The sequence below is a fragment of the Geotrypetes seraphini genome, chromosome 10 (genome assembly GCF_902459505.1).
Source record: "Geotrypetes seraphini chromosome 10, aGeoSer1.1, whole genome shotgun sequence".
NCBI lineage: Eukaryota > Metazoa > Chordata > Amphibia > Gymnophiona > Dermophiidae > Geotrypetes > Geotrypetes seraphini.
In genome coordinates, this window is record NC_047093.1 from 81,243,887 (window position 1) to 81,270,705 (window position 26,819).

The following is a 26,819-nucleotide window of genomic DNA, read 5'->3' on the forward strand; positions in this document are numbered from 1 at the left end:
TCAAATTATGGGGAACCACAAGTACAAGGGGGCACTCAGAGAAATTGAAAGGGGAAAGGTTTAGAACAAACGCCAGGAAGTTCTTTTTCACCCAGAGGGTGGTGGATACATGGAACGCGCTACCGGAGGATGTGATAAGCAGGAGCACGCTACAGGGCTTCAAAGAAGGTTTGGATAGGTACCTGGAGGACAAAGGGATTGAGGGGCACAGATAGGAGTAGAGGTAGGTTATAGGGATAGGATTAGAGGTAAGTTACAAAAATTAGTCAGGGACCACTGTTCAGGCAATAGGCCTGATGGGCCGCCTGACCTCTGGTCTGCCTCAGTGGAGGCAACTTCTTATGTTCTTATATCTGTGCACTTCCGGATGCTTTGAGCCACAGCCACTACCGTGGCTCTAATAAGTTTGTGGGACACTGCTTTAAAACACTGCATCTCAATCATTAGGTCACAGGATATGGAATTGGCACATCTGTGGTGACCAGCTATATATTTCAATTTCTTTATCTGAGGTAGAATAGATGGTATCAATTTATGACTCAATTAGTTCATTTAGTATGTGCCCCTACAAATCTATTACCAAGAAAACAGTCAAGGACTTGAATTATAGCATTTGAGGGTCTTCTCTTTCTCTACACATGGTATTGGTACTTCTATTATCAGCGCTATTCTGTTTTTCTTGCATAAAGCTTTTTATGGAATGGAAATGTTGAAGGGGCTCAGAACTTCTTCATTCTTCTTTATTGGCAAATTCTTTTTCTCCTTTATTTAATTATTTTTTTTAAAAAACAACATACCACAGACACACTTGAAATGATCAAATCATGCTTGAAGAACAAAAGAAATATTATAAAAACAAGCTCGAGCTACATTTGGATGGTAATTTGCTGGCAGATGAGGGCTGGGAGGCAAACGTGGAACGCAAAAGGGGGGAGGAAGTGCATTTTTGGACACAAGGCAAGTTGACTAAATTAATGCACAGACGCATTATGCTTTTTAGGGCTCTTTTACTAAGTTGTGTGAGGGGCACCAGCATTTAACACAGCAACAATTGCCTGTGGGATATGCTAAAGTGTACTGGTTAGTTTTTGCCATTTGTGCATGATAACCACTGGGCAATTATTTTCTCCTCTTGGTTGGGGCGGTCAATGGCAGAGAGTTGGAGTAGGTCTGGATTTACTTGTCAGTATATGTGCACATTGCCCACTATGCTAACTGGTTAGTGGTTACACATAATTGGAAGAGCTATGACAGACTGAATTACACATTTTAGTGGACAAATGTTTGTACCACTTATAAGTATGAGAGAATTAATGCGGAATGTTAGGGTTTATTAATACTTTTAATAGGGTGTGGAGCCCATTAACTGCATTTGTTGCATTGTGATAATTGTCATGTATCTCTTTTTATTAGATTTCCTTACACATCCATGGGGTGGGGTGGGGGGAGGGAAATGTATTGGGACACAAGGCAGGAACTTGGGAGAGAGGAAGGGAGGGAAAGAGACACTGTGGTGGAGGAGGGAATGCGTGTTTGGACACAGAAGGCATGAACTTAGGAGTGAGGAAGGGAGGGAAAGAGATGCTGAGGTGGGGAAGGAAATGCATTTTTGGACACAGAATGCATGAACTTGGGAGAGAGGAAGGGAGGGAAAGAGATGGTTGTGTACACGGGGAATGGAAGAAAGGAGAATTTTTGGTCATAGGGAGGGAGCGAGGTACAGTTGAGAGGGAGAAATATTGTGGTGGAATGGACAGATTGAAATGGATGCAAGAGGGAGGAATGTTGGACATAGTGGTGAAAGGAATGGAGGGAGTGATGTGGCATGGTGCTGGAGAGGGGTGATAGAAGGAGAAATGTTGGGCATGGGACTGGTGGGCAGGGGCGAAAGATGAGAAAGAGATAAATGCTGGGCCATGGTAGGAGGAACCAATGGACAGCAACAAGAATTTACAGAAGATGGGAAAGCAGAAAAAAAGAAACTGGGACCAACTTTAAGGAAAAATAAGTCTCTAGACAACAAAGGTAAAAAATGGAATTTATTGATTAAAATATGTTAGCTTTGAGAAATGTATATAGTAGATGTCTTTGTATTGTGTTCAAAAGAAAAGGAAATGCATTTCTGGTTTTATTTCTACAGTGTTGAAGTACTTGCTGACCCTTGCTGTGGCTGGTGGGAATCCCCAAGCACTGCCAGCAGAGGACCTCCTCTAGAGACGGCCAGAACTCCCCTCCACCAAGCACAGCAGTCGCTGGCAGCATCCATGAGCCATTGAGGTACCAGCATCTGTGACTCAGGGACGCTATTGCAGCCTGCCAAGCTTGGCAAAATGGACCCCCGGCCAACTGCAAAGGAAGTCCTCAGCTGACAGCTTGGGGGTTCTTATCAGCTGAGTATTTATATTTACATTAGAGGCTCTGGTAGAATCCAGTTTACAAAGTATGTATTCTTCCCAATTAATATTTCCAAATGAATAAAGTGTCTTTGCTTATTTGTAAATGGGTCTCTACCAGAGCCTTTAATTCAGTAGCATAATTAAATGAAATAACTATTTCTGAAGTTTATAGGGATGGGCGGGGATGAAGGGGATTCCTCACGGGGACGGAAGGGATTCCTCACGGGGATGGGTGGGGATGGAGGGATTCCTCACGGGGCCGGGTGGGATTTCTGTCTCCGCGCAACTCTCTAACTCAGTTTAGAACATTTCCTTGGTAGTCTAGTGGCCCTCTTCCTCCCTTACCTGACCCATCTACCCATACTTCAGTTTCCCTGGTATCTGGTAGCCCTTCCTTCCCCTCTTTGACCTAAATCCTCCTTTCTCTGATTAACAAAAATTAAATCATTGTTGCCTAGACTTTTCCAGCCCTGAGCCTTCTCTCAGGACTACTTGAGCCTACTCACCATACCTTAACACAAGATGAAAGAATAATGCTCACTTGCTCCTGCCTCTGGAATTGCCATTTGAAAAATGGCAGCACCCTGCACTGTATGATGCATCCTTGGGATGCACTGGGTGGGGCCAGTCTGACATGCAGGGGAATTTTTTCTTATATTGTACACTGGCCTCACTTTTGTGCATCCCAGAATGCACCACCATTTTAAAGATGTTGGCATCTAAGGCAGGAAGGAAGGAGTGAGTAGATTTTGCTCCTGCCTCATTTTAAGGTACAGGAATCTGGGAACCTGGGAAGAGTCTTGCCACTAGACACCAGGAAGTATTTTTTTTTTTTTTGTGTAAAGATGGGGGTGGGTTTGGGCCGGAAGGGAAGGAGATTGGGGCTGATGACCATGATAGTTGGTTTTTTTTTTTTTTTACAATTGTCACCCTTTCTGTCAGTACCTAGCTAATTCCTACTCAGGCAATGAGCTACAGATTATTGCTGTGATTTTAACAGTAATTTGAATGCTCATTGCTTATGGTATGCTGCAGTTGTTTTCGAGAAGTGATTTCACAGAAGAGCCATGCATATGCTATCTCCACTGTGGAGCTTTCTGCATCTGCTCCTAAATGTCTCTCCTTCAGAGTTTTGGAGTTCTACAGGAGATAGAGTAGATGGCACTTTATAGAGCAGCACAGTATAGACCAGGTTATTTTAGTTCAGTCTTCAAGGATAGCAAACCAGTCTGATTTTCAGAATATCCTTAATTTATATGCATGAGAAAAATTTACATTTAGAAGAGGTAGTATGCATGAGCATCTATCTCATGCATATTCAACCTGGTGCATTATAGGACCTGCAGCACTGATTTCAATGGATAGAATCATGCATAGGTATTGAATGCTTTTTTGTTTGGGGGATGGTGGTGGGAAGAAAAAGCTCTGCCCTAGCTCCAGCAGGATCATGCGGCATGACCTCTCTCTCCAGCTCCTGACTTCCCCATCTACCTTCCCTGCTCACTGTAATTTTAAAATCTTCTGGCAGCCGCCATGCAATGTCAACAAGCGGGCCTGTCCTGGAAGGCTCTATTCTTCAATGATGCTGTGCGACGGCTGCCCAAAGATTTAAAATTACAATGGCTGGGAGGAGGTGGGTGGGGGAGTAGAGCCATTTACTGCCAATTTTTAAGGAGGTCATGACCCCTGTGGCCTCCCCTATTCTGACACCCATGGAATCATGGACTACAAATGCTACACCACTGTTCTTCAACCACCGGTCTGTGGATCGGTGTCGATCCGCAGGAAATTTCTGCCAGTCCGTGCAGGGCCAGCGAGATTGATGAACTTCAATTTCCTGCCGATCCTTGCAGGGCTGGCTCGATCGACAAGATGTCATTTCCAGCTGGTCCGCGCAGGGCCGGAGAGATCATGGGGAGCCTCTGACAGTGGCTTTCTCCCCTCTCAGCAGCTTTCCTTACTTACCAGTGCAGCGATTCAGGAAGGTAGCCTTGGGGCTTTTGCTGAGTCGTGGCCACCTCTGATGATGCAACTTCCTCTTTCCTCAGAGTCGGTATGACCCATCAAAGGACCCGAGGCTGCCTTAGTGAATCGCTGCGCTAGCAAATAAGGAGAAAGCCACTGTTGGAGGCTGGGAAGCTGCTGGGCAAGGAGAACAAAAAGGGACAGCTGCTACTGGACCTGGAGGGAAGAAGAAGGAAAGATGCTGCTGGGAGGGGAGGAGGGAAAGGAGTCTGGGAAGCTGCTGGACAAGGGAAAAAAGGGACAGCTGCTACTGGACCTGGAGGGAAGAATAAGGAGAGATGCTGCTGGGAGGGGAGGTGGGAAAAGAGTCTGTGAAGCTGCTGGACAAGGGAAAAAAGGGACAGCTGCTACTGGACCCGGAGGGAAGGAGAAGGAGAGATGCTGCTGGGAGGGGAGGAAGGGAAGAGAGTTACTGCTGGACAGGAGGAGGAGGGAAGGGAGAAGGAAAAAAAGAAGGAAACAGCTGGCAGGGAAATTAGAGGAGGGGAAGGGGAAAGACAGGCATGAGAAAGTAGAGAGATTGATGAAGGGAAGGGGTCAGCAGAGAAATAAGCAGAGAGGGATAACAATGCTAGATCTGGTGTAGGAGAGATAAAAATGAAGAGAGCAGTGAAGCTGGAATGAATCATGTAAAAAGGAGAGAAGGGGCACAGGCTGGATGGAAAGGGGAGAGGGGAATAGAAATAAGACAGATACCATATGGAAGTGGGAGAGGGCAGATAGTGGATGGAAGAGGCAGATGCTGGATTGAAGAGACGGAGAGGGCAGACGCTGGAAGGAAGAGAGTGAAAAGAGGATGAAAGCATAAACCAGAGATGACAAAAGGTAGAAAAAAATAGTCAGAGGGAAGGCTTCCAGATGAGGCACGGGACGCGCAAGGTGCAACTAGTACTATTATGGGGGCGGGTTCTGGGGTGGAGATTGGGTAGAGATGGGCGGGGTCTGGCCTACGACTTAGCCCAGTGTTCTTCAACCGCCGGTCCATGGACCGATGCCGGTCCACAGAATAATTCTTTTATTTCTGCTGGTCCATAGGTGTAAAAAGGTTGAAAAACACTGGTCTAAAATGTATATAGTGTGTGCACTTAGAGGCTTATAATTACACTGACTCTATGGCTGATGTAAATGTGGGTGCATAAAAGTTTGGGGCATATATATTGAGTTACGCTAATATTCTGTAATGGAACCAAGGTATTCAGATGCTCTTATATAATAAGCTTCGGGTGCCTAATTGGATTGCCCTTTACTCCCCGGATTCTATATATAGGGACTACAGTTGCGTGCAGCTTAATTGGTTAACAAGCTAATCAGTGCTGATAATTGCAATTTAACAAGCAATTCTTGGCACTAATTAGAATTTGCATGCCCAACTTGCTAAGCATATTCTATAAAGCTGTGCACGTAAATTCTATTGTGTGGATCTCAAAAGCGGGCTTGGCCAGGGGAAGGGCATAGGTTGGTCATAGGCGTTCCCAAAAATTACATGCACTGTTACAGATAACACTCAATCCATGCCATCTTGGTAGGGGCACTGTCACCTCTCTGCTCCCCCTAGCCACGTTTGCGCCCCAAGTTTTAGTTGGTGTAAATAGTCATGCTTAAATTTTAGTCATGGGAACAGGCGCCAAGCATATTCTATAAGCCATGCCTAAGTTGAGACGCAGTTTCTAGAATAGCACTAAGCATAGTTTTTTCAATGGGGGCCTGTATAGAATTAGGTCCCAAGGTTCAGATTCTATAAATGACATGTAAAGTTGGGCACCTAGATTGGCACAGTTAGCCTATCTAGGTGTCTAACTTACCCCCCTTTTTTTTTACTAAGCCGTGGTAGAGGTTTGTAATGCAGTGTCGGAACATTTAGCACTTTGGGCTGCAGTAGAAACCTCTACCACAGCTTAGTAAAAAGGGAGGGGGTGTTAATTAATTAAAAGGCTTAATTGGCACCTTGTAATTGACATAAATTGCATGTAATTGGATGGTAGGTGCCTAACATGGTAGGTGCCTAGTCCAAGGTGCCTACCAGAAAGAAGGCATGGTAAGGGGCAGATTGTGGGCGTTTTTTTATGTAGGCACTTGTTTTGGACTTAAGTGCACTCATTTAGGCCAAGAAAACCCTGAATAAATAAGGTATACCTAAGGTAGGATGCCTATCAACGCCTAAGCCCACTTTAGGTTCCACTAAGTGCAATTCTACAAAATGCACTTAACATTTATAGAATCGCGCTTAAGTGCTACACTAATCAGTGCCTAAGTTTTAGGTGCCATACGAGAGGGTGCTGAAAAGTTCTCAGCCCAACCAAGAAGAGAATGATGTAGATATGGTTCAATCAGTGATCTGAAACAATATCAAAACAGAGAATTTCATTTCTGCAAACTGGCACTTAACAAAATAAGATAACACTTTTATCAGCTACAGTGGCAAAATAACATTCAGAATTCAGGAAGTTGGTTGGTTGCTCTGAGAACTTTTCAGCACCCCCTTGTATATAGAATCGGGGACTAAAAGTATGATGTCCAATCTTTTTTAAAAAGCACTTAGATGTTTCTAAGAACTATTTGAATATCAAGATCATGTATTTCCCCAAATTTGCAGTCATTGTTGAATATCTCTAATAGTAACTACATAGGATGTCGTAAAATAAAAGATATGGTGATTAAACCCCCCCCCCAAAAAAAAAACTTTTATGTGTAGTTTGCAGATTTTGCAGTTTTGTGTGCCTGTTGGAGAAGAATTAAGACCACACTATTTCCTGTTTCTTGATTGCCAGATTAAATTATTATTATTATCATATAAAGGAAGTAGATAGACTTATAAGAGAAATGACACTGAGTAAACCTTATATCCCATATCATTTATTTCTTGGGTTGTTTTTTCATAAAGGTGTCATAATCAGCAAAAAAACAAACAAACATTTGCTTTTGCATACCGTAGTCACATAAATGGCACCAAATTAACTTTCATCATTTGCTATGCTAAAGACTAATTGGTCCAACCCGTCTGCCAGGCTGAAATTCTTCCTTTGGCTTTCTGCCATACTGTCGATTCTCCTGGTCATTTTGTCCTTGAAATAAGTGTCTCAAGCTGATGTATATTAGGGAAAGCAAATAAAATAAAATCTATTTTTGCAAAATGCGCACTGGTAAAACTTTCTTGAGGCAGACAGAAGTGATTTTCTTTGTTATCATCCTGACTTGCTTTATTGATGGATAATTTTGATACAAAAATATTGGGCGCTGATCTTTGACCAGAGTGCCACCACGTGAACGGACTGCTGGGCACGAAGGACCACAGGTCTGATCCAGCAGTGGCAATTCTTATGTTCTTTGATAATCAGTGTTTTGCTGACTGCTACTGGTGTTATACCTAAAATTCAATGCCAGGACATGTCCAGGCTCCTACACTGAATTTCCAAGTATACTGTATGTTGCTGGTGAAAACAGCCAGTTAAGTACAACAGGTGGAGGGGCATAATAAAAAGAAACATCTAAGTCTCCTTTCGGCCTAAGTCCCTAGGCGCAGAAAGTAGGCAGCAGGAAATGTCCATTCTAAAAAAAAAAGTCCACATTGAGTTTTTTTTTTTTAAAGAATGGCCTACCTCTACGTTCAGCAGTTTATTCACCCTTACAACACATTCCCGACTAAAAAATTGCCCAAGTCCTAAACGCCTAAAACATGACCATTTAGGTGAAGAAGGGGCCAGTCCTTCGCCTAAAAGCAGGATTCTCTAACCAGCGTCATAAACAATACCGGTTACTAAATCCTGGAATTACTCCCTCCCCCCCCGCAACAATCGTGGCAGGAGAGATGCCCAGTCCCTCCTACTGCAATCCCACGTGACCCCCCCCCCCCCCCGAATCTTCCCCGGCAGGAGAGATACTCGCTCTCTGCTGCTGGTAATCACTGGTCCTGACAGGAAGCATCTGGGAATTATTCACATTATTTTAAATGATTACATTTTAATTGGTTTGGTTTATGACTTGGAGCACTTTTCAAGGGGTTTTGCTTTTGGGATGGCATAGTATGTGGATAACAGGTTTCGCCAGGTGGTGATCAAGAAATCAAAAGAATGCAGTCCGCTGGAAAACTCTTTCCTACCTCTCTATAAAACCCACACTGGGGATTAGAGGAGATTCTTAGGTCTCAGAATTTGAGGTTTGAAGTCAGAGGTAGGAATTTGTTTGTTATGGTAAATCATGTGATCCAACAGCTTACTTTGTTTTGGCTTTGTTTGTGGGTTTTTTTTTTTAATTTTCTTGATTAGTGTTTGGATAAAATATTGTAGTTGTCACCTTAATCCATTTAAATGTAATTGGATTTGATATACTGCCTTTCTATCAGACAATTGAACTGAAATGCGTTTACATATCTGCTATATATACTCCTCCCTCAATATTTGTGGGGGTTAGAGACAGAGCTGGCCCGCGAATATTGAAAATTTGTGAATAAATTTTGGGCCGGCTTTGACCCACCCCCGCCTCCTTCCTGCCTTCGCCCCGGCATCCCGGACCTTACCTGGTGGTCTAGCAGTCTTTCAGGGCAGGAGCGATCTTCCTATGCTCCTGCCCCGTGGCGATGGCTCATACAAAATGGCTGCCGTGAGTTCCTGTAGTCTCTCGAGACTATGATGGGAACTTATGGCAGCCATTTTATATGAGTGATCTGCATGGGGCAGGAGCGTAGGAAGATTACTCCTTACCCAAAAGACCGCTAGACCACCAGGTAAGGTCCGGGAGGTGGGGGTGATTCTGGTTTTAGGAAATCATGAATAATCAAAATTGTGAGTCCTCAAACTGCAAATTGGGAGGGGGAATTGTATTGCACTATACAGGAAGAAATATGAGGGAGTGCTTTATGCGATTAATCATGCATTTAAAAATGTTAATCGTGATTTAATTGTGCGGTTAGAATTTTTAATTGATGTACAGCCCTAAAAAATAGGAATCAAAAAGAAAACGAAAAAAAGCCTAACATGACTTTATAAAAAGGGGAGATAGTGTTGCATGCTTAGGTGAGTTTATTTTCTCTGAGGGCATCTCGCTAAGGAAAAATATGTATATTGAATTATACAAAACTTTTACAAAACTGTGATAACAGTTTCTAGCGCTGCTCCCGATGCTCATAGGAACTCAATGAGCGTTGGGAGCAGCGCAGACCATTCAGCATGGCTCCCCGCGCTAGAAACTGCTATCGCAGTTTCATAAAAGGAGGCCTTAGTTTCTGGTCATGTTGGAGATTTGTTATTTTTCCAGAAATATTTTTGGGTTCTTGTATTTTGATTTATGTTATAAAGGCAGCAAAGGTGTTGATGTATCTTTAAAAAATTGGCTCCCAGATTCAGCCTTAACAGCACTCAAATGCCAATCCCAATAAATAAATAAATTATATCAATTTACACCCACTCTGAGAAAAAAAACAACCAAATTTCTCATTGGTTACAGAGTTTGTGCTTATCTTGCCTTTTCTAATAAAGACTGGAGCATTTGTGTTTTAATTTTCTTTTATTACTGTTTTAGTGAATCCCTGCTGCTACTTCCCTTGTCAACACAAAGGGGTTTGCGTACGATTTGGGATGGACAGATATGAATGTGATTGCACTCAAACTGGTTATTATGGCATCAACTGCAGCATCCGTGAGTACTATTTTTTTAGTATTAGTACTTTTTTGAGTAAGAGGGCTTGATACAGGTAGTTTTATTTCTTTTCTTTTTTTAAAATTACATTTATTGAATTAAAAAGCTAATAAATGGTCTTCGGTTTGTTGCAGCTAAAGTTTGGACACAGATCCGTGCATTCCTCCGGCCTACACCTGGATTCTTTCACTACATTCTAACAAACTTCAAGTGGTTTTGGGACATCATCAACAATACTTTCCTTAGGGATACTCTTATGAGACTAGTATTGACAGGTACAGATACTCGTGGCAGTACTTTTAAAATTTGAGATAATATGGTGCTCATTTTCCAAAGAGAAAAACGTCAGAAAATGGCACAGAGTGGCGTATACATAAAATACTTTTCACTGGAAAACGTTCAAGTCGTGAGTTTTTTGAAACGCAACTTTGAGCTGTTTTTATTTTCCTGCAGTTCATCTAAATCGCAAGGGGGAATGCTAGGGTGTGTGTTTTAGGTGGGCATGCAATACAGTAATAATGGACCAAGATAAAAACAGCTAGAACAAAAATCGAAATATTTTTATCTAGACCTGTTTCTATCACAACTAAGACACATAAAGGTGCCCTAACTGATCAGCTGACCAGAGGTAACTGATCCTTGTATCTCCACAAAAATGTGACATACCATGCTCTGTGACAGTTTCAGATATTATGATCATTCCTATTAAAGCAGCACCTGGTTTCAGGAATAACCTAGTGCTTAGTGCAGTGGACTATAGAGAAAGGGACCTATGGCTATATCCCATTCTAAATAGTCCACTTGTGGTAGAAATTGTGAGCCTTCCATAACCCACAAAATACCAACTGTACCCAGTGGCATAATGAGGGGGGGGGAGGGCGGTCCATCCCGGGCACTGTCTTGGTGAGGGTGCAGATGTCCCTTCTCCTCTCCACCCCCATCCTTCCCTGCTCCCTACTGCTGTGCATGCACGTTGGTTCCCTTCCTCCGTACCTCTGTAACATTCCTGGCACGAGCAGCAACCACCAATCTGCTGTGGCGCCAACTTCAGCTCTTCCTCTGACATCACTTCCTGGACCCAACATAGCCAGTCACCGGCCAGTCCTCTAAACTTGTTATTCAGCAAGAGATAGCAGATTGTCTCTCACTGAATATCACAGTATAGCCAGCTATGTGCCACTTATACAGCTGAATAGCGTGGAATATCAGGCCCAGTTGGTTTTAGGTGTTCCTAGAGGACTCACAATACAAAATAAAGGTGTTAATGTTAGATTTGTTCCTGGTTCCCTTTATTTGAAGTTCACTGCACTGATCACTAGACTGCTGGATGTGTCCAGTGTACTTGGAATGCTGCCACACAGCCATCCCTATGACTTGTTTTTGTGTTTTTCTCTAGGACATTTTTGAAATATGTAAAAAGCACAAAAACATATGGAAAATAGTGATTTTTAAAAAAGAAGATTTTTTGGGGTTCTCACACTGCTAGTGTAACCCTGGTCGCACAAAAGTCCTGGGTATAAGCTAAGCTCCTTAGGACAGGTAACCGAGATCAGGTGGTTACAAAACAGAGTTCAGATGTCGAGCTGGGTGGAGGTTAGAGCAGTCACAAAAAATAAGCAATCAGGAATGTTTAAAATTAGAACCTTTTACTGACAGCTGTGGTAATAGAAAAAAAAAATGCAATGTCTTTCAACAAAAAAGTTTTCCAACTCTTGTTGTTAATTTAAGGTAACTACTGGCAATATGATGTCTAGGCTTGAAAGTCTCAATAAAACTATTTACAGCAGTTCAATTAGCCAATTTGTCCTCCAGCCCATCCCAATTGGCAGCTCAACTCTTTACCAGCCACTGGACTTGTAATGAGGACTGTCTGTCCTCAATTCCAGGAGACATGGTTCCCTCGCCCGCCTCCTCCACACAGGAGGCAATCTTTCCCTGCTCTGCTCGCAGGGTCTTTACTTTCTCATCCCTGAGCTCAATTCTCCTCTCACCTCTGTTTCTCCCACAGAGGTGACCTTTGTTTTTGTAATTCCAAGTTCGTTATGTAGTCAGCACTTTACAGCATACAAAGAGACATGCACAAGGTAATACTTATTATACTAATGTAATCGTTACATAAATTGCATAGCAGCAATATATAAAACACAAATGAATTAGAATAACTTCACCATGATTGTAGCAATACCGCCCCTCACAGCCGGGAAATCCCCCTTATCAGGCAGCCGATGGACCAGGACAATCACGGGACTCTCCCTTTTCTGCGTGCAGATGGATTCCAAGGAAAGTCCTGCCATTGCTCCTTTTATGCTATTTTAACATTACTGGCTACGTAACAAACTATCATGTCTCACTCTGTATTTCTGTAGTAAACAGCAGACTTGGACATTCATTAAGCCAAGATAAGATTCCAGCCTACACTCTAAACCAAGATAAGATTCCAGCCTCCACTAGCCTCCACCCCTCCTAATGAAGTATCCTGAGATTCACTGTTTGTCACGTATACCAAATTCCACAAGAAAGCTTCTGGAGAAATGGCTGCACATTCCACCCTTGAATCTCAGGAGACTGCAACAGATTGATAGGAGGTAATTCATACTGCGGTAGTGGTTTGTTTATAAGTGCACCAGGTGAAGCCACAATTAAAAAAAGGTCAGTAATAAAATTGATAAAGAAAGTGTGACACTTGCAGGAATGGTAGATGGGATTATTCTCTGGCTTCTTTGTCCCATTCAGGTATGTGAATTCTGTGCAGGAGCATTTAGGGTCTATCTGCATCAACATTCCAGAGTCAGATTGATATAATGTCCCATAGGCTTCTGCTGACATTGGTTAAGCCAACCAAAAATGCTGGCTGCTAGCAATGCTAGGCTGTTTTTATTCTTTGAAATGAAGGCAAGCTTGAGGTACCCTTCTATATGGCATACACTTCTGCAACTGTTTTGTAAACAGCCAGATTGCCCTTTGCAGATGCCTCTCTTACCTCCAACATTATATCAGCACGTCCCCTTTTCCTGCACAATCTCCAAGCTGTCGAACCGCTTCTAATACTTCAGATTAATCAAAAAACTCATGATCACCTGCTTATAGGCTGGAGAAGCCGTCCTGATTATTTTATTTCTCATGGCGGTCATGAAGACAGTGTCTAAATATGCATCTGCATTTTCACACTTACTGCCATTGTCATAGCTTCTTTCTTGATCCTTTGTTGGGCATCTTTCAATATATACCGTGTTTTTGTCATTAGGGGACCAATCTGATTCTAATGGATATCTAAGTACCACTTCCCCTGCTACTAGTTCTAATAAAGAATATTGCTGATATTGGCCAGGATTAGGCACGTTGTGCAATGCTTCTCGTACAGTAGTTTTCTGACTTAATCTCACAAATTCTGGAGCATCCATGTGATCCAGCATTAACCCTGCCACTCCCAGCTCTTGTATGCATATTAGCCTCTGAACTAAAGGCTCCCCTAACCGCTGGGAGAATCATGCCATTATATCTGTTATCTCTTTTTGACTATAATCTTCCATAATATCATTTCGTACTGCCTGTCCGGTTTGCAGATCTCTATAACTTGCTGGCATTCTCTCATTAACAAATTCATATCATGCACAACTCAACTTCCCTTTCCTTTCTGTGCAATATTTTTTTTAAATTCTCCATTCTGTTCCCTTCTTCTACCTCTGCTATTCCATAGAAGTAAAATAAAACTATAACATTTTTAGTTAATTCGTTTTCCCAATGCCCTCTATTATTTATCAATACAACAATTTTTCCGCTGTTAGGGGTTTGTTTGGTTTTTCTTCTCCCTGAAAGCAAGATAAAGGCACTGATTCACAGTGTAACTTTAAATATACTATGTCATTTCTTGCTGAGCTACAGAAGCTCTAAGTAAAACCATTTAGTAAGTAAATAAATCTACACTCCCGGATCTGTTGGAATTTTCAAAGAATACCAGCCCTTATGGTTTAATAATTAGGGGCTATGCTGTGTACTCCAAACCCCTCTAGAGTCTATAATGATCTGTAAATTAACTCCCTATACTCTTCACTATCTTAATTTAATTGCAATTTCTCTATCTGCCTTTATAGATTATATTTTAAAATTCCTCAACTGGCTAATGTAGTTGGAAAAATCTTACATCAGCCCCTCCCTGTTCACCACATTGTTCTTGCTTTAATTCTAAAATCTATACCCAGAAAAAGTAATCTGTCCCTTTGCCCAAATCTAATTTTTTCTTTTACATTAGCATACATATACACAGTGGCACGTGCACTAATAATGTAACTTTATAACTCTTGCTAAGCAAATATATACAGGCCTCATACAAAAACAGATTATACTATCATTAAATAATATTATTCCTTGTATAATTTTACAGGTAGTAAATGACTATCATTTAATAAAATAAAGCATGCTTATTTAAAGAATTTATACTTACAGTTGGCTGGCCACACCTTCCATAAAATATACCTTCACTGTACAGAATAATCCCTAAGCTATAATTTTAGCCTCCATGCCCCCTGGGATCACAATTCTTAACACAAATATGCAATACCCATCCCCGTCGAGATTTCCCCTCTCGCTCTTTCCCCTTAGTAATTTTCAGTTTTTATAAAAGGTTGCATACCTCGGGAAGGTTACCTGGCCTAATAGCAGATTGCCATGACTCACAGTCCGTCTTTTTGTCTCCGTGATCCCATGACTACCTCACTTCTGGTACCAAATTCTGTAATGCCAAGTTCGTTATGTAGTCAGCACTTCACAGCATACAAAGAGACAAGGTAATGCTTATTATACAAATTTACATAAATTGCATAGCAGTAATATACAAAACACAAATGAATCAGAATAACTTCACCATGATTTTAGCAATACCGCCCCTCACAGCAAGGAAATCTCCCTTTTTAGGCAGCCGATGGACCTGGTCAGTCACAGGACTATCCCTTTATGGTGCACCGATGGATTCCGAGGAAAGTCCTGCGTTTACTCCTTTTATGCTATTTTTACATTACTGGCTACGTGACAAACTATCATGTCTCACTCTGTATTTCTGTAGTAAACAGCAGGCTTGGACATTCATTAAGCCAAGATAAGATTCCAGCCTACACTCTAAACCAAGATAAGATTCTAGCCTCCACTAGCCTCCACCCCCCTAATGAGGTATCCTGAGATTCACTGTTTGTCACGTAAACCAAATTCCACAAGTCAGCTTCTGGAGAAATGGCTGTACAGCTTTCATTTTCCAACAGCCTTTGTTAGGAATATCCCACAGGATTCTCCCTTCTATCCTTGGGTCTTAGCATGGAGAATGGGTAACCAAAGACCTCATGCTATGCTTCACAGACACTTTTATTTCCCCAGTTCTCCTCCCAACTGTCGCATTCAGTATGTATGCAATACCCACTCTATTATTTGCTAATTCCCAATGCCATTTTACTAGGTTCACTACTCCCCCAGACACCAATCACTCTTCCCCATTCTGGCAGGCACAAACTTAAACAGACTTTAATCCCCTGTAAAATCTTGCCCAGACACTATAGGACTCATAATCAAAACTTAAATATGTCTAAAAACCCGCCCAAGTCAGCAATTGGATGACCTAAAAGACATACCATCCAAGTGCCCCTAATCAAACTGAATTTCTGGACATGTCATGGGACTTTTTATGCCTCTGAATGCCACTGTGCACCTAGAGCTGAAAGGGAGTATCTGGAGGAGTGGTTAGGGCAGTATGTGGGCGGAATGTGGGCTGACCTAGAGTTAGTCATCCTGCAGGGATAATCAAATGTTTTATGAGATTTCCTTGACGAAACTTAAACGTTGTGAGTTAGACAATGTAAAAATAGGTATAAGTGTCAAAAAGATATCCAAATTGGCCAAATGAGCACTGCAGCGACAAAGACCCCCTCACACACACACATACACTCCCCCAGTGTTCACTGACCCCCTCACACCTCCACAAAGATCAGAATAAAAAAGTATATACCTGTCTCCAGAACATCAGCACCTAGTATAGGAAGGCCTAGTAGAAGCTGCACACTAGTGTCTTAAATAGCCTGGAGAGGTGGGCTAATGAACCATATAGAGGAGGACCCAGGATCATAAGCCACTCTAACTACTACATTTATGGTGGAACATGTGCGCCCACCAAAACCCCCCATCCCTACTCTAATGCCATATAGATGCCACATGTGGCCATAAGGGCTGTTAGGTATAGGAGACTTTGGGGATGTTCTGGGAGGTTTACCATAACCTATAAGGGAATTCTGGTGAGATGTTTATCTGGCACCCTTTTTGTGAAGTTCACAGCAGTGCCCTGTAAGATGCCCCACTGCTCTGTTGCCATGTCTGGGTGGCCAGTCCATTACAAGGTCTTGTTCTGGGCATTTGGGACTTGGATGAAATTTTGGTTGAAAATGTGGTATAAAGATAAACATTTTGGCGGTCTGGATAAACAATAGCCTGGATGTCCAGATAGATGATTTTTGAAAAAAAAAAAAAATTCTGGACATATTTTTCAAAAATGGGCATTTTCCCACTGTCAAATTTGGGCATCTAGCGCTTTATGCTTAAATCGGACTTAGACGTATGTTTTGATGATGCCCCTCCATTTTCCAGGGTGATTACACTAGGTTCAGATAAGCGTTTTAGACATTTCCAGCAAAACATCTACAATTGGATTTCAATATCATATCAAAAATGTTCCTCCACAGGTAAAGCAAATCAAATTTGAGGTAAGTGGGTAGGGAAGTGTAGTGGAGTAGATGATCTTTTGGATGTCCTAACCAATCTTATTATTCTCTGATATTGAATACTATATTGGGGTTGGGGTAATTTCAAGTCTGTGTCTAAACACCAATAGGCTGATATTGAGCCCTTAGTGCACAGTCATTTACAGAAGCACTGACTGCTACAGATAGAAAATGACTCACATATTCAATGTCAGGCCTACTCTATGCAACGACTTTGAATATTTGGTTCTTCTGCAGCTATCAGCAGTTATCCAGATGCTGGACGATATTCAGACCGGTACCCAAATAACTGCCCAGATAAAGTTAGGACAGCCTTTTTGTTGAAAATTGTTTCTAATCAGGTAGAGAATGACACAGGGGCAAAATATTTCCCGTCCCGGCAAGTTCTTTTCCTATTCCTGCCAGCTCTGTTCTCATCTGCACAAGCCTCAAACACTTTAAAATCATAAGTGTCTGAGGATTGTGTGGTTAAGACAGAGCTTACAGGAATGGGGCAGGGACAGTCACAAAAATCGTGGGACGGGACGGAGAAATTGAGTTTCCTTGGGGACGGGGAAAAATTTGTCCCCCGTGTCATTTTCTAAGTCCTGGCTTCATCCTGACTCCTCCCCAGGACTGCCCTAGTATTAATAAACAGATAGAAGAGCACCTCTTCAAGAATGTCTTTTGTTAATCCCACTTGCAACAGCAGAGAAATAAGATCTCAGGAAAAAGCAAATGTCACTCATGCCCCCAACAAACTTTCCTTCTGAATTGGAGAAGTCTATGCTTTAGCTCCAGACAAAGGAGGTGGAGATCCTCCGAAATGGAGCCCCGTAGAGCTTTTCACTTTGACTGGCATGGACAACACTGTGGCAGAAATGAATGGACTGCTAACCATTGTGAGATAAGTACTCTTTAAATTCTTTGAAATTGGATACATCTCAGAAAATTGTTTCAAACATTGGAGGAAGACACAATTTTTAAAGTTGAATGTTGGATTTTGTAGCAATTTTTATTGCACAATACACTGGAGAGATTACAATTGATGAAGGATTAGTTGTGTTTTTGCACATTTTTCACCAAATTTACCATGGGTCCAGGGATGTTACACCAGTGAAAAACCCTGTATAGAAGAGATCGAGTAGGGCAGAAAGGTGGAGGTATTGCTCTATATGTTAAGGAGGGAATAGATTCTGTTGAAATGGTTACAACAGAAATGAAAGAGAAGCTTGAGTCACTCTGGATCAAAATTCCTGGTCAATATGGCGCAGATACGAAAATTGGCCTTTACTATCGTCCACCAGGACAGGCGGAGGAAACTGACTCAGAAATGATGGAGGAAATCAAACAAGAATGCAAGACAGGCAATGTAATTATATTGGGAGACTTCAATTTCCCAGGGATAGACTGGAAACTAGCAACCTCCGACTGCGGCAAGGAAGCCAAGTTCCTGGAGGTGCTAGGGGATTGCTTCCTGGAACAAATGGTAAAAGAGCCGACAAGAGGCAATGCCACCTTGGACTTGGTCCTAAATGGCCTCACGGGACCGATAACAGAAGTGGAAGTCATGGTTCCACTGGGAACGAGTGATCACAATGTAATCAACTTTAAACTTGACATCGGGAAAGGGAAACATGCCAAAACCTTAACCACCACCTTGAACTTTAAAAAGGGTAAATACGATAGCATGAGAGCCATGGTAGAAAAACGACTCGAGAAGATGGTGGACAAACTTGAAACGGTTGATCAGGCATGGACCCTACTGAAAAATACTATCACAGAAGCACAAGATCTCTACATTCCGAGGATTTCCAAAGATCAGAGAACAAAGAGCAAAAGAGAACCGGCATGGCTTACCATACAGGTGAAGGAAGCCATAAAAGAAAAGAAGGACTCTTTCAAAAAATGGAAATGCATAAAGACAACTGAAGCCTGGAACAAACATAAAGATGATCAGAAGAAATGTCACAAGGCGGTGAGGGATGCAAAACAGGAATATGAGGAAAAAATAGCCCAGGAGGCCAAAAACTTCAAGCCCTTCTTTAGATACGTGAAAGGGAAAAAACCTGCAAAAGAGGCAGTGGGACCCCTGGACGACCAGGGAAGAAAAGGGTACATCAAGGAAGATAAACAAATCGCAGACAAACTAAATTCCTTCTTTGCGTCCGTCTTTACGAAGGAGGACACCTCAACAATACCTGAAGCGGAGAAAGTGTTTGCAGGAGAAATAGAAGACAGCCTCACCACAGTTGAAGTGGACTTAGACCAGATATACTATCAGATCGACAAACTTAAAAGTGATAAATCCCCTGGACCGGATGGGATTCATCCGAGAGTCTTAAAGGAATTGAAGGTTGAAATCGGAGAGTTATTGCAAAAACTTGCAAACCTGACAATCAGAACTGGACAGATACCGGACGACTGGAGGATAGCGAACGTCACCCCAATTTTCAAAAAAGGATCGAGAGGGGAACCGGGCAACTATAGACCTGTGAGTCTTACGTCTGTCCCTGGCAAGATGGTTGAAGCACTGATCAAGGATAGCATAGTCCGGCACTTGGACGCACATGACTTGATGAAACCCAGTCAACATGGATTCAGGAAAGGGAAATCATGTTTGACGAATTTACTCCAATTTTTTGAGACCGTGAACGAGCAAATTGATAGTGGGAAGCCGGTGGACATAATATACTTGGACTTCCAGAAAGCGTTCGACAAAGTTCCACACGAAAGACTTCTCAGGAAACTACAAAGCCATGGCATAGAGGGGGATATACAAAGGTGGATAGGCAAATGGCTGGAAAACCGAAAGCAGAGAGTGGGCATAAATGGGAAGTTCTCCGACTGGGAGAAAGTGACTAGTGGTGTACCCCAGGGCTCGGTACTTGGGCCGATCCTTTTTAATATTTATATCAATGACCTGGAGGAAGGAACATCCAGTGAGATCATCAAGTTTGCAGACGATACAAAACTATGCCGGGCGATCAGATCGCAGGATGATAGAGAGAAACTCCAGAGCGACTTGTGTCGGTTAGAAACATGGGCGGAGAAATGGCAGATGAAGTTCAATGTGGAGAAATGCAAGGTAATGCATTTAGGCAATAAAAATAAGGAATACGAGTATACAATGTCAGGTGCAACTCTGGGGAAGAGTGAACAAGAAAAGGACCTGGGTGTACTGATAGATAGGACCCTGAAGCCGTCGGCACAATGCGCGGCAGCGGCAAAGAAGGCAAATAGAATGTTGGGCATGATAAAGAAAGGAATCTCGAGTAGATCGGAGAAAGTTATAATGCCGCTTTATAGGGCAATGGTCAGACCACACTTGGAATACTGCATCCAACATTGGTCTCCCTACCTAAAGAAGGATATAAAACTGCTGGAGAGGGTGCAGAGACGAGCAACAAAACTGGTGAAGGGTATGGAGAAACTGGAATACGAGGACAGACTTATAACACTAGGATTGTTCTCCCTTGAGAAAAGGAGACTGCGTGGGGATATGATCGAGACCTTCAAAATACTGAAAGGAATCGACAAAATAGAGCAGAGAAGATTATTTACATTGTCCAATTTGACACGGACTAGAGGACATGTAATGAAGCTAAGGGGGGACAGGTTCAGGACTAATGTCAGGAAGTTCTGCTTCACTCAGAGAGTGGTTGACACCTGGAATGCCCTCCCAGAGGAGATTATGACGGAATCGACCGTCCTAGGCTTCAAGAGCAAACTAGATGCATATCTCCTTAAGAGAGGCATATAAGGATATGGTGGACTATAAATTAAGCCAGGTGTACACCTGGCAGGGCCTCCGCGTGTGCGGATCGCCGGACTTGATGGACCGAAGGTCTGATCCGGAGAAGGCAGTTCTTATGTTCTTATGTTCTTATGTTCTGTTGGGTTACACTCTTTCAACTCTACATTACAGTCTGGTCCTGATTGTGAGTTGTGTAAACTGAGGACCCATTTTCATTAATTAATTCATTTAATTATACACTTCATTTTTATTATTTTTTCATCATGATAGTAATCTCCCAGTGTATTGGTTGCTTATAGGAGGAATTTAGTGGAGTTGGGACTAAAGAGGACTGTGAGGAACTACATAGGGACCTAAACAAGCTAGAAGAGTGGGCAAAGAGATGGCAGATGAAGTTTAATGTAGAGAAATGTAAAGTCTTACATGTAGGGAACAGAAACCCGAAGTACAGTTATACGATGGGAGGGCTGGAAATGGGTGAAAGTATCCAAGAAAAGGACTTGTGGGTAATAGTGGACAACACAATGAAGCCGTCGGCACAGTGCGCAGCGGCCTCTAAGAAGGTGAATAGAATGCTAGGTATTATCAAGAAAGGCATTACAACCCGATCGAAAGAGGTCATCCTGCCGTTGTACCGGATGATGGTGCGCCCTCACCTGGAGTACTGCATCCATTATTGGTCGCCGTACCATAAGAAGGATATGGCAATACTCGAGAGGGTCCAGAAAAGAGCGACGCGATTGATAAAAGGTATGGAAAACCTTTCATATGATGAAAAATTAGAGAAACTGGGGCTATTTTCCCTGGAAAAACGGAGGCTTAGAGGGGACATGATAGAGACTTACAAGATCATAAAGGGCATAGAGAAAGTGGAGAGGGACAGGTTCTTCAAACATTCGAAAACTACAAGAACGAGAGAGCATTCGGAAAAATTAAGAGGGGACAGATTCAGAACCAATGCTAGGAAGTTCTTCTTCACCCAAAGGGTGGTGGATGCCTGAAATGCACTTCCAGAGGGTGTGATAGAACAAGGTACGGTATCGGGGTTCAAGAAGGGATTGGATGAATTCCTGAAGAAAAAAGGGATAGAAAGGTATAGATAGAGGATCACTATACAGATCCTGGACCTGATGGGCCGCCGCGTGAGCGGACTGCTGGGCAAGATGGACTCCTGGTCTGACCCAGCAGAGGCACTGCTTATGTTCTTATGTTTTGCTGCACTATTTACTTTTTCCTTGTCATTGGGTTTAGTTTTTTTGACCAACAAACTTTCCAACATCATTGGCCCAAAAAAACTCCGCTGCTTGCTGAAAATGATCAAAATATCAAAAAATTCTTACTTGCATAAACTGTGCAACCTCTATCGTACTGGAGCACACATAATTCAACAAGTGTCACTGATATCACTGCAGTAACTGTAGAATCAAAAAAGAGTTCAAAAACATCTTGTCTTGCAACTGTAAGGAGCTCTTCCAAATAGCTAAAACTTCTCCGAACTGCGGCACCCCTTTCTCTTGACAGGGTTGCCCTGTTTAGTCTCTGCTGTGCCAGGGGAAATGTTCTGTGCTCCAGGCCACTTCTCAAAATGGTGCAGGGATAACTGAGATGCCACTAATACTACTACTAATGATCATTTCTATAGTGTTGAAAGGCGTACGCAGCGCTGTACATTTAACAGTCAATAGACGATTCCTGCTCAGAAGAGCTTACATACTCTTTTTTTTTTCTTTATTAATTTTCAAAGCTTACAATCTAATTTGAACAGACAGGCCATCTTAGGGTTGGGGAGATTCTGGAAGAGGAAATGATACAATGGGTATAGGTATCTGACAGCAGTGAGTGGGAGTGAAAAGTTGAAAGCAGTTTCAAAAAAGTGGGCTTTTAGCTTAGATTTGAATATTGCTAGAAATGGAACATAATGTATTGATTCAGGCAAACGGTGTGGCAAGAAAGAAGGGACGGAGTCTGGCAGTGGAGGAGATGGGTACATATAAGAGGGACTTACCTGATTAATGGAGTTCACGGGGCATAGAGGGAGATAAGTGAGGAGAGATATTTGGGGGGTGAGGGGGGCTCAGAGTGAATGTACTCGTATGTCAGTAAGAGGAATTTGAATTGTATTTGGAAATGGATGGGAAGAGGAATAATGTGAGAATAGCGGCTCTTACGGAATATGAGTTGTCCTACATCAACATGGTTTGAAGGGGTGAAAGATGGATGCACAGGAGGCCTGAGAGAAGTACGTTGCAGTAGTCTAAACATGAGGTAATGAGAATGTGAATAAGAGTTTTGGTAGAGTGTTCAGAGAGGAAAGGTCGGATTTTGGTAATATTATAGAGGAGGAAGCGACAGGTTTTAGCAGTTTGTTGGATTTGGGCAGAGAAGGAGAGAGATGAGTCAAGGATCATCCCAAGTTTGCTAGCTGACGAGACAGGGAGGAGGAGAGTATTATCCACAGAAATAGAGAACAGCGAGGGGGGGGGGAGGTGAGTTTAGGTGGAAAAATAAGGAAATCAGTTTTAGCCATATTTTAGGTTGAGATGGTGGTGAGACATCCAAGCGGCAATGTCGGACAGGCAGGCTGCGATTCGGACCTAAATTCCTGTAGAGATATTTAGTATGGAGAGGTAGATCTGGGAGTCATCGGCATAGAGGTGATATTGAAAACCATGGGAGGAGATCAGTGTACCAAGAGAGCGGGTGTACAGTATATGGAGAAGAGGAGAGGGCTCAGGATGGAGCTTTGAGGTACACTGATAGACAATAGGATGGCAGCGGAGAAGGATAACATACACTGAAAGTACAATGGGAGAGATAGGAAGAAAATCAGGAGAGAAGAGAACCTTGGAATCCTAGTGAGGACATACCAATATTTAAAAATTTTGAGGACATCATCAAACTCCTCCTCCCCATAAAGCACCCAATTGCTGTTTACAAAAATGCTAACCACTTCAGCCTCACATTCAACCTACATAGTTCCATGGAATTGAAGTGAAAAATCTACTTCTGTTCCTTCTGCCTCAAAATTTTAGAAAAATTGCCTTTTCGCTTGAGACTGCTGAACTTGTTTAAGTAAAGACAAAACAGGTCCAACAAATATGCAGTGAAGAGCGATAAACCAAGGACAAAGAAAAGGACTGCAGGCAGGTGTACAAGATGTCAGCAAAATTTATTATGAACAAATAAACAAATGGTTGCGTACAAATAAACCACTTATAGTAATATGGGACCCGACACGGTCCATGTTTCAATCAACGCTGTCTTCCTCAGGGGTCCCATAAAAAAGTGGAAACAAATAAACACAACTTGTTCAAGTACCACTCATCGCAAAATAGAAAAAGCATGCTGGATTTGTTTGCAGTGTGCTATCAATGGTGCTTCTATTTTCTCTGAGTTAATGTAAGAACAATGTTCAATTAACCTTGCTTTTAATGACCTAGATTAGGGGAAGGCAATTCCGGTCCTCGAGAGCCACAGGCAGGTCAGGTTTTCAGGATATCCACAATAAATATGCATGAGATAGATTTGCATCTCCAGGATGCAGTGCGTGCAAATCCATCTCATACATATTTATTGTGGAAATCCTGAAAACCTGACCTGCCTGTGGCTCTCGAGGACCAGAATTGCCTACCCCTGACCTAGATGTTTCACCTATATTCAACAGACCACACTGGCTTTGGATGTTGGAAAGTTTGTCAGGGCACAAGTGGTATTTGTAATCATGTGCTTTATCTTGAGTGAGTGGCTTTGTTAGTCCACTTTCCAAGGTAATACATAGAAAAAAACCAAAAAAGAAAGCACCATTTGTTCTGTAAAATGAAATATGGATGCTGAAAATTGTGTATGAGAGGAAATGTTTTATGTTTGTTTTGTTTGAAATATTTATTATGTACTGTATGTCATGTTGTAATCTGCTTTGTTGAAAGTGGACTATAAATTATAAACTATAAAGGAAATATGGTAATACCTTTTTTATTGGACTAACTCAATGCATTTTATGATGAGCTTTCAAAGGTAACCCTTCTTCAGGTTAGAAATAAGCAAATGCTGACAAATATCAGGATTTATAAGGAAAACATGAAAGCATTTCCGGGATAGTTTTGCAGGAAGTGGGTGGGGTGGGTGAGCAGGAGACAGAGGTGTCAGAGCAGTTTTAAATGTCTTTGTAGTAGGAAAGGAAGCCCAGACCTTTGTTAAGTCCTGTCTGGTAGGTGTCAAAATATTTCATCATTTTCATTTCAAAGGTTTTACGTTCTTGGATTGTCTCAAAGTTCCCTTTTAGTATTCTTACCATAAAATCATTGATGCAGTGGTCAGTTTTTCCAAAGTGTTATCTGACAGAGGTGGCATCCTGGTTGGTATTGCAATTTTTAATATTATATCTATGTAAGTTGATTCTTGTCTTCAACATTTGGCATACTCCATATGCATCACTCTGCACTTCTTCACATTCTATTTTAACTGTCAAATATTACACCGTTCTGCTAAAGTTTTAGACTATTTCTCATGTTGTTCACTCTCTCCAGGGTGCCCAGTCAAGTTCAAATTATTGCAAAATGGTAATATTTTTGGCACACTAATTCACAATTTAGTTTTCAAATGAAGGAAACCTCAACTTTTGTAAAGTTTATATTCGGTGATTGTTTATGTATTTATTTTTGAAATCCGCATAGGTATAAGCGAGCTATAAGTCTATTAAATAATTAAATAGGCCTGAATGGTCACAAACATTGATATCATTTAATCTCAGTGGAAGATCATGGGAAAGTTGTTGCTTCAGCATTAGCAGGAAAGGAAAATTCTGTTTGAATATTCTTTCTCCAGAGTGTTTGACTTTATGATTAATTTAAAGCAGCCATGCAATGGACTCAGGATACCTTTCTTAGCATGGAGGACCTAGAGCCTATCAACAACCTCAGATCCTTACATAATAAGAATCTTCTCCAGATAAGCCCCGCCACTAATGGAAAAAGTGCACGCGCCGAAAGTTAAGCCCCGCCACATTTTGCCAGCGCACGTAACCTTAACCAGTGAAGTTCTCAGCACAACGCCGATGTGTATAAAGTAAAGTGGAGGGGTTCCCCCCCCACGCCCCACCCACCCGTCTGAGCACCCAAAAAAGATTATAAAAAAGAGGATATGAAACTTAACATTATCAAAAATAGGATAAACTGTCGGCCATTTTTTTAAGGGCTCCGACAGGGGGTTGTGGGGGGGAACCCCCCCACTTTACTTTATACAGATCGCGCCTCTTTTTTATAATCTTTTTTGGGTGGCGGGGGTTAACTTTTTGGCGGGGCTTATCTGGAAAAGATCCAAAAAATTGTGTGGGAAAAATAATCTAATGCAAGTATGCATGATTTTTTTTTATTTTTTTTAAATTTTGGCAGTTCACTACAGAATTTATTTTCCAGTAAGATAGATAGCTTCAGAGATAATTTTCTTTATTAATTGACCTGGGAGCTAGCATAAGTAGCAATTCATCTATGGCTGCTACATTTTAAGGTTAGGGTTGCTTGCATGCCATAAACACGATAATTCCACAGAAAGTCATGTACAAGTGGCAGCTGGTTTATTTATTTATTTATTTTTAAATGACTGGCATGGGCACACAAAGGTGTACAGTATCCCTTTTCTCCAGAAGAATGCTTTCCTTTTAGTTTACCTTTTGACCCAGTAGATCTTTGGTTCTCCTTCATCTTGCAGTTTATTTGTCGAATGCACTGGCTTAAAATCTACCCAAAGGGCTCCTTTTGCTATGCTGTGGAAAGTACTAGTCCAGGCTTAATGCAGCTGTAAAAGTCTTTCGGTGGGATATGCTGAGGTGTCCTGCAGTCATTTTGTAATGTGCACATAGAAACTGTGTGCTAAAAAATCATTTGTATTTTTCCACAGAGAGGGTTTGTTTGGGGGCATTGAGTGAGTGATTCTGTGCTAACCAGCATGTCTGTATTACTGTGCAATAACTGATTCGTACAAGATTAGTGCATGAACCCTTACCGCCTACAAAAAAGCTCGGTAAGTGCTCCTGTGCTAAATGTTGTTAATGCTAAAAATGGCCTTAGTGCATTGGAAAGACCTACATGTCCACAGTGGCGTACCTAGGGTATGTTGCACCCGGGGCCCATCATTTTTTGACACCGCCCCCATGTAAAAAAATATTTTTTGTAATGACCATGAAACGGAATAAATGGTCAGAATAGAAACAGGCAGTGAAAATTTTCTTATATTCCAAACATAACATAACATAAATTATGTCTGAATTTTTATGACATC

General features: G+C 41.9%; 1 protein-coding gene across 5 annotated transcripts in view; it reads left to right on the plus strand.

The window, feature by feature from the left end:
* PTGS1 (prostaglandin-endoperoxide synthase 1) overlaps positions 1-26,819 on the plus strand; it is a 125,987-nt gene that overhangs the window by 35,018 nt on the left and 64,150 nt on the right. For 4 of the 5 annotated variants that reach the window (XM_033962228.1, XM_033962227.1, XM_033962226.1 and 1 more), the window contains 2 exons: positions 9,936-10,052; positions 10,187-10,327. In XM_033962228.1, coding sequence (XP_033818119.1) covers positions 9,992-10,052; positions 10,187-10,327 — 202 coding nt within the window. In that variant the 5' untranslated portion in view covers positions 9,936-9,991. Of the gene's footprint in view, positions 1-2,241; positions 2,278-9,935; positions 10,053-10,186; positions 10,328-26,819 lie in introns of those variants that run through there. The other variant, XM_033962229.1, reaches the window with a different exon arrangement.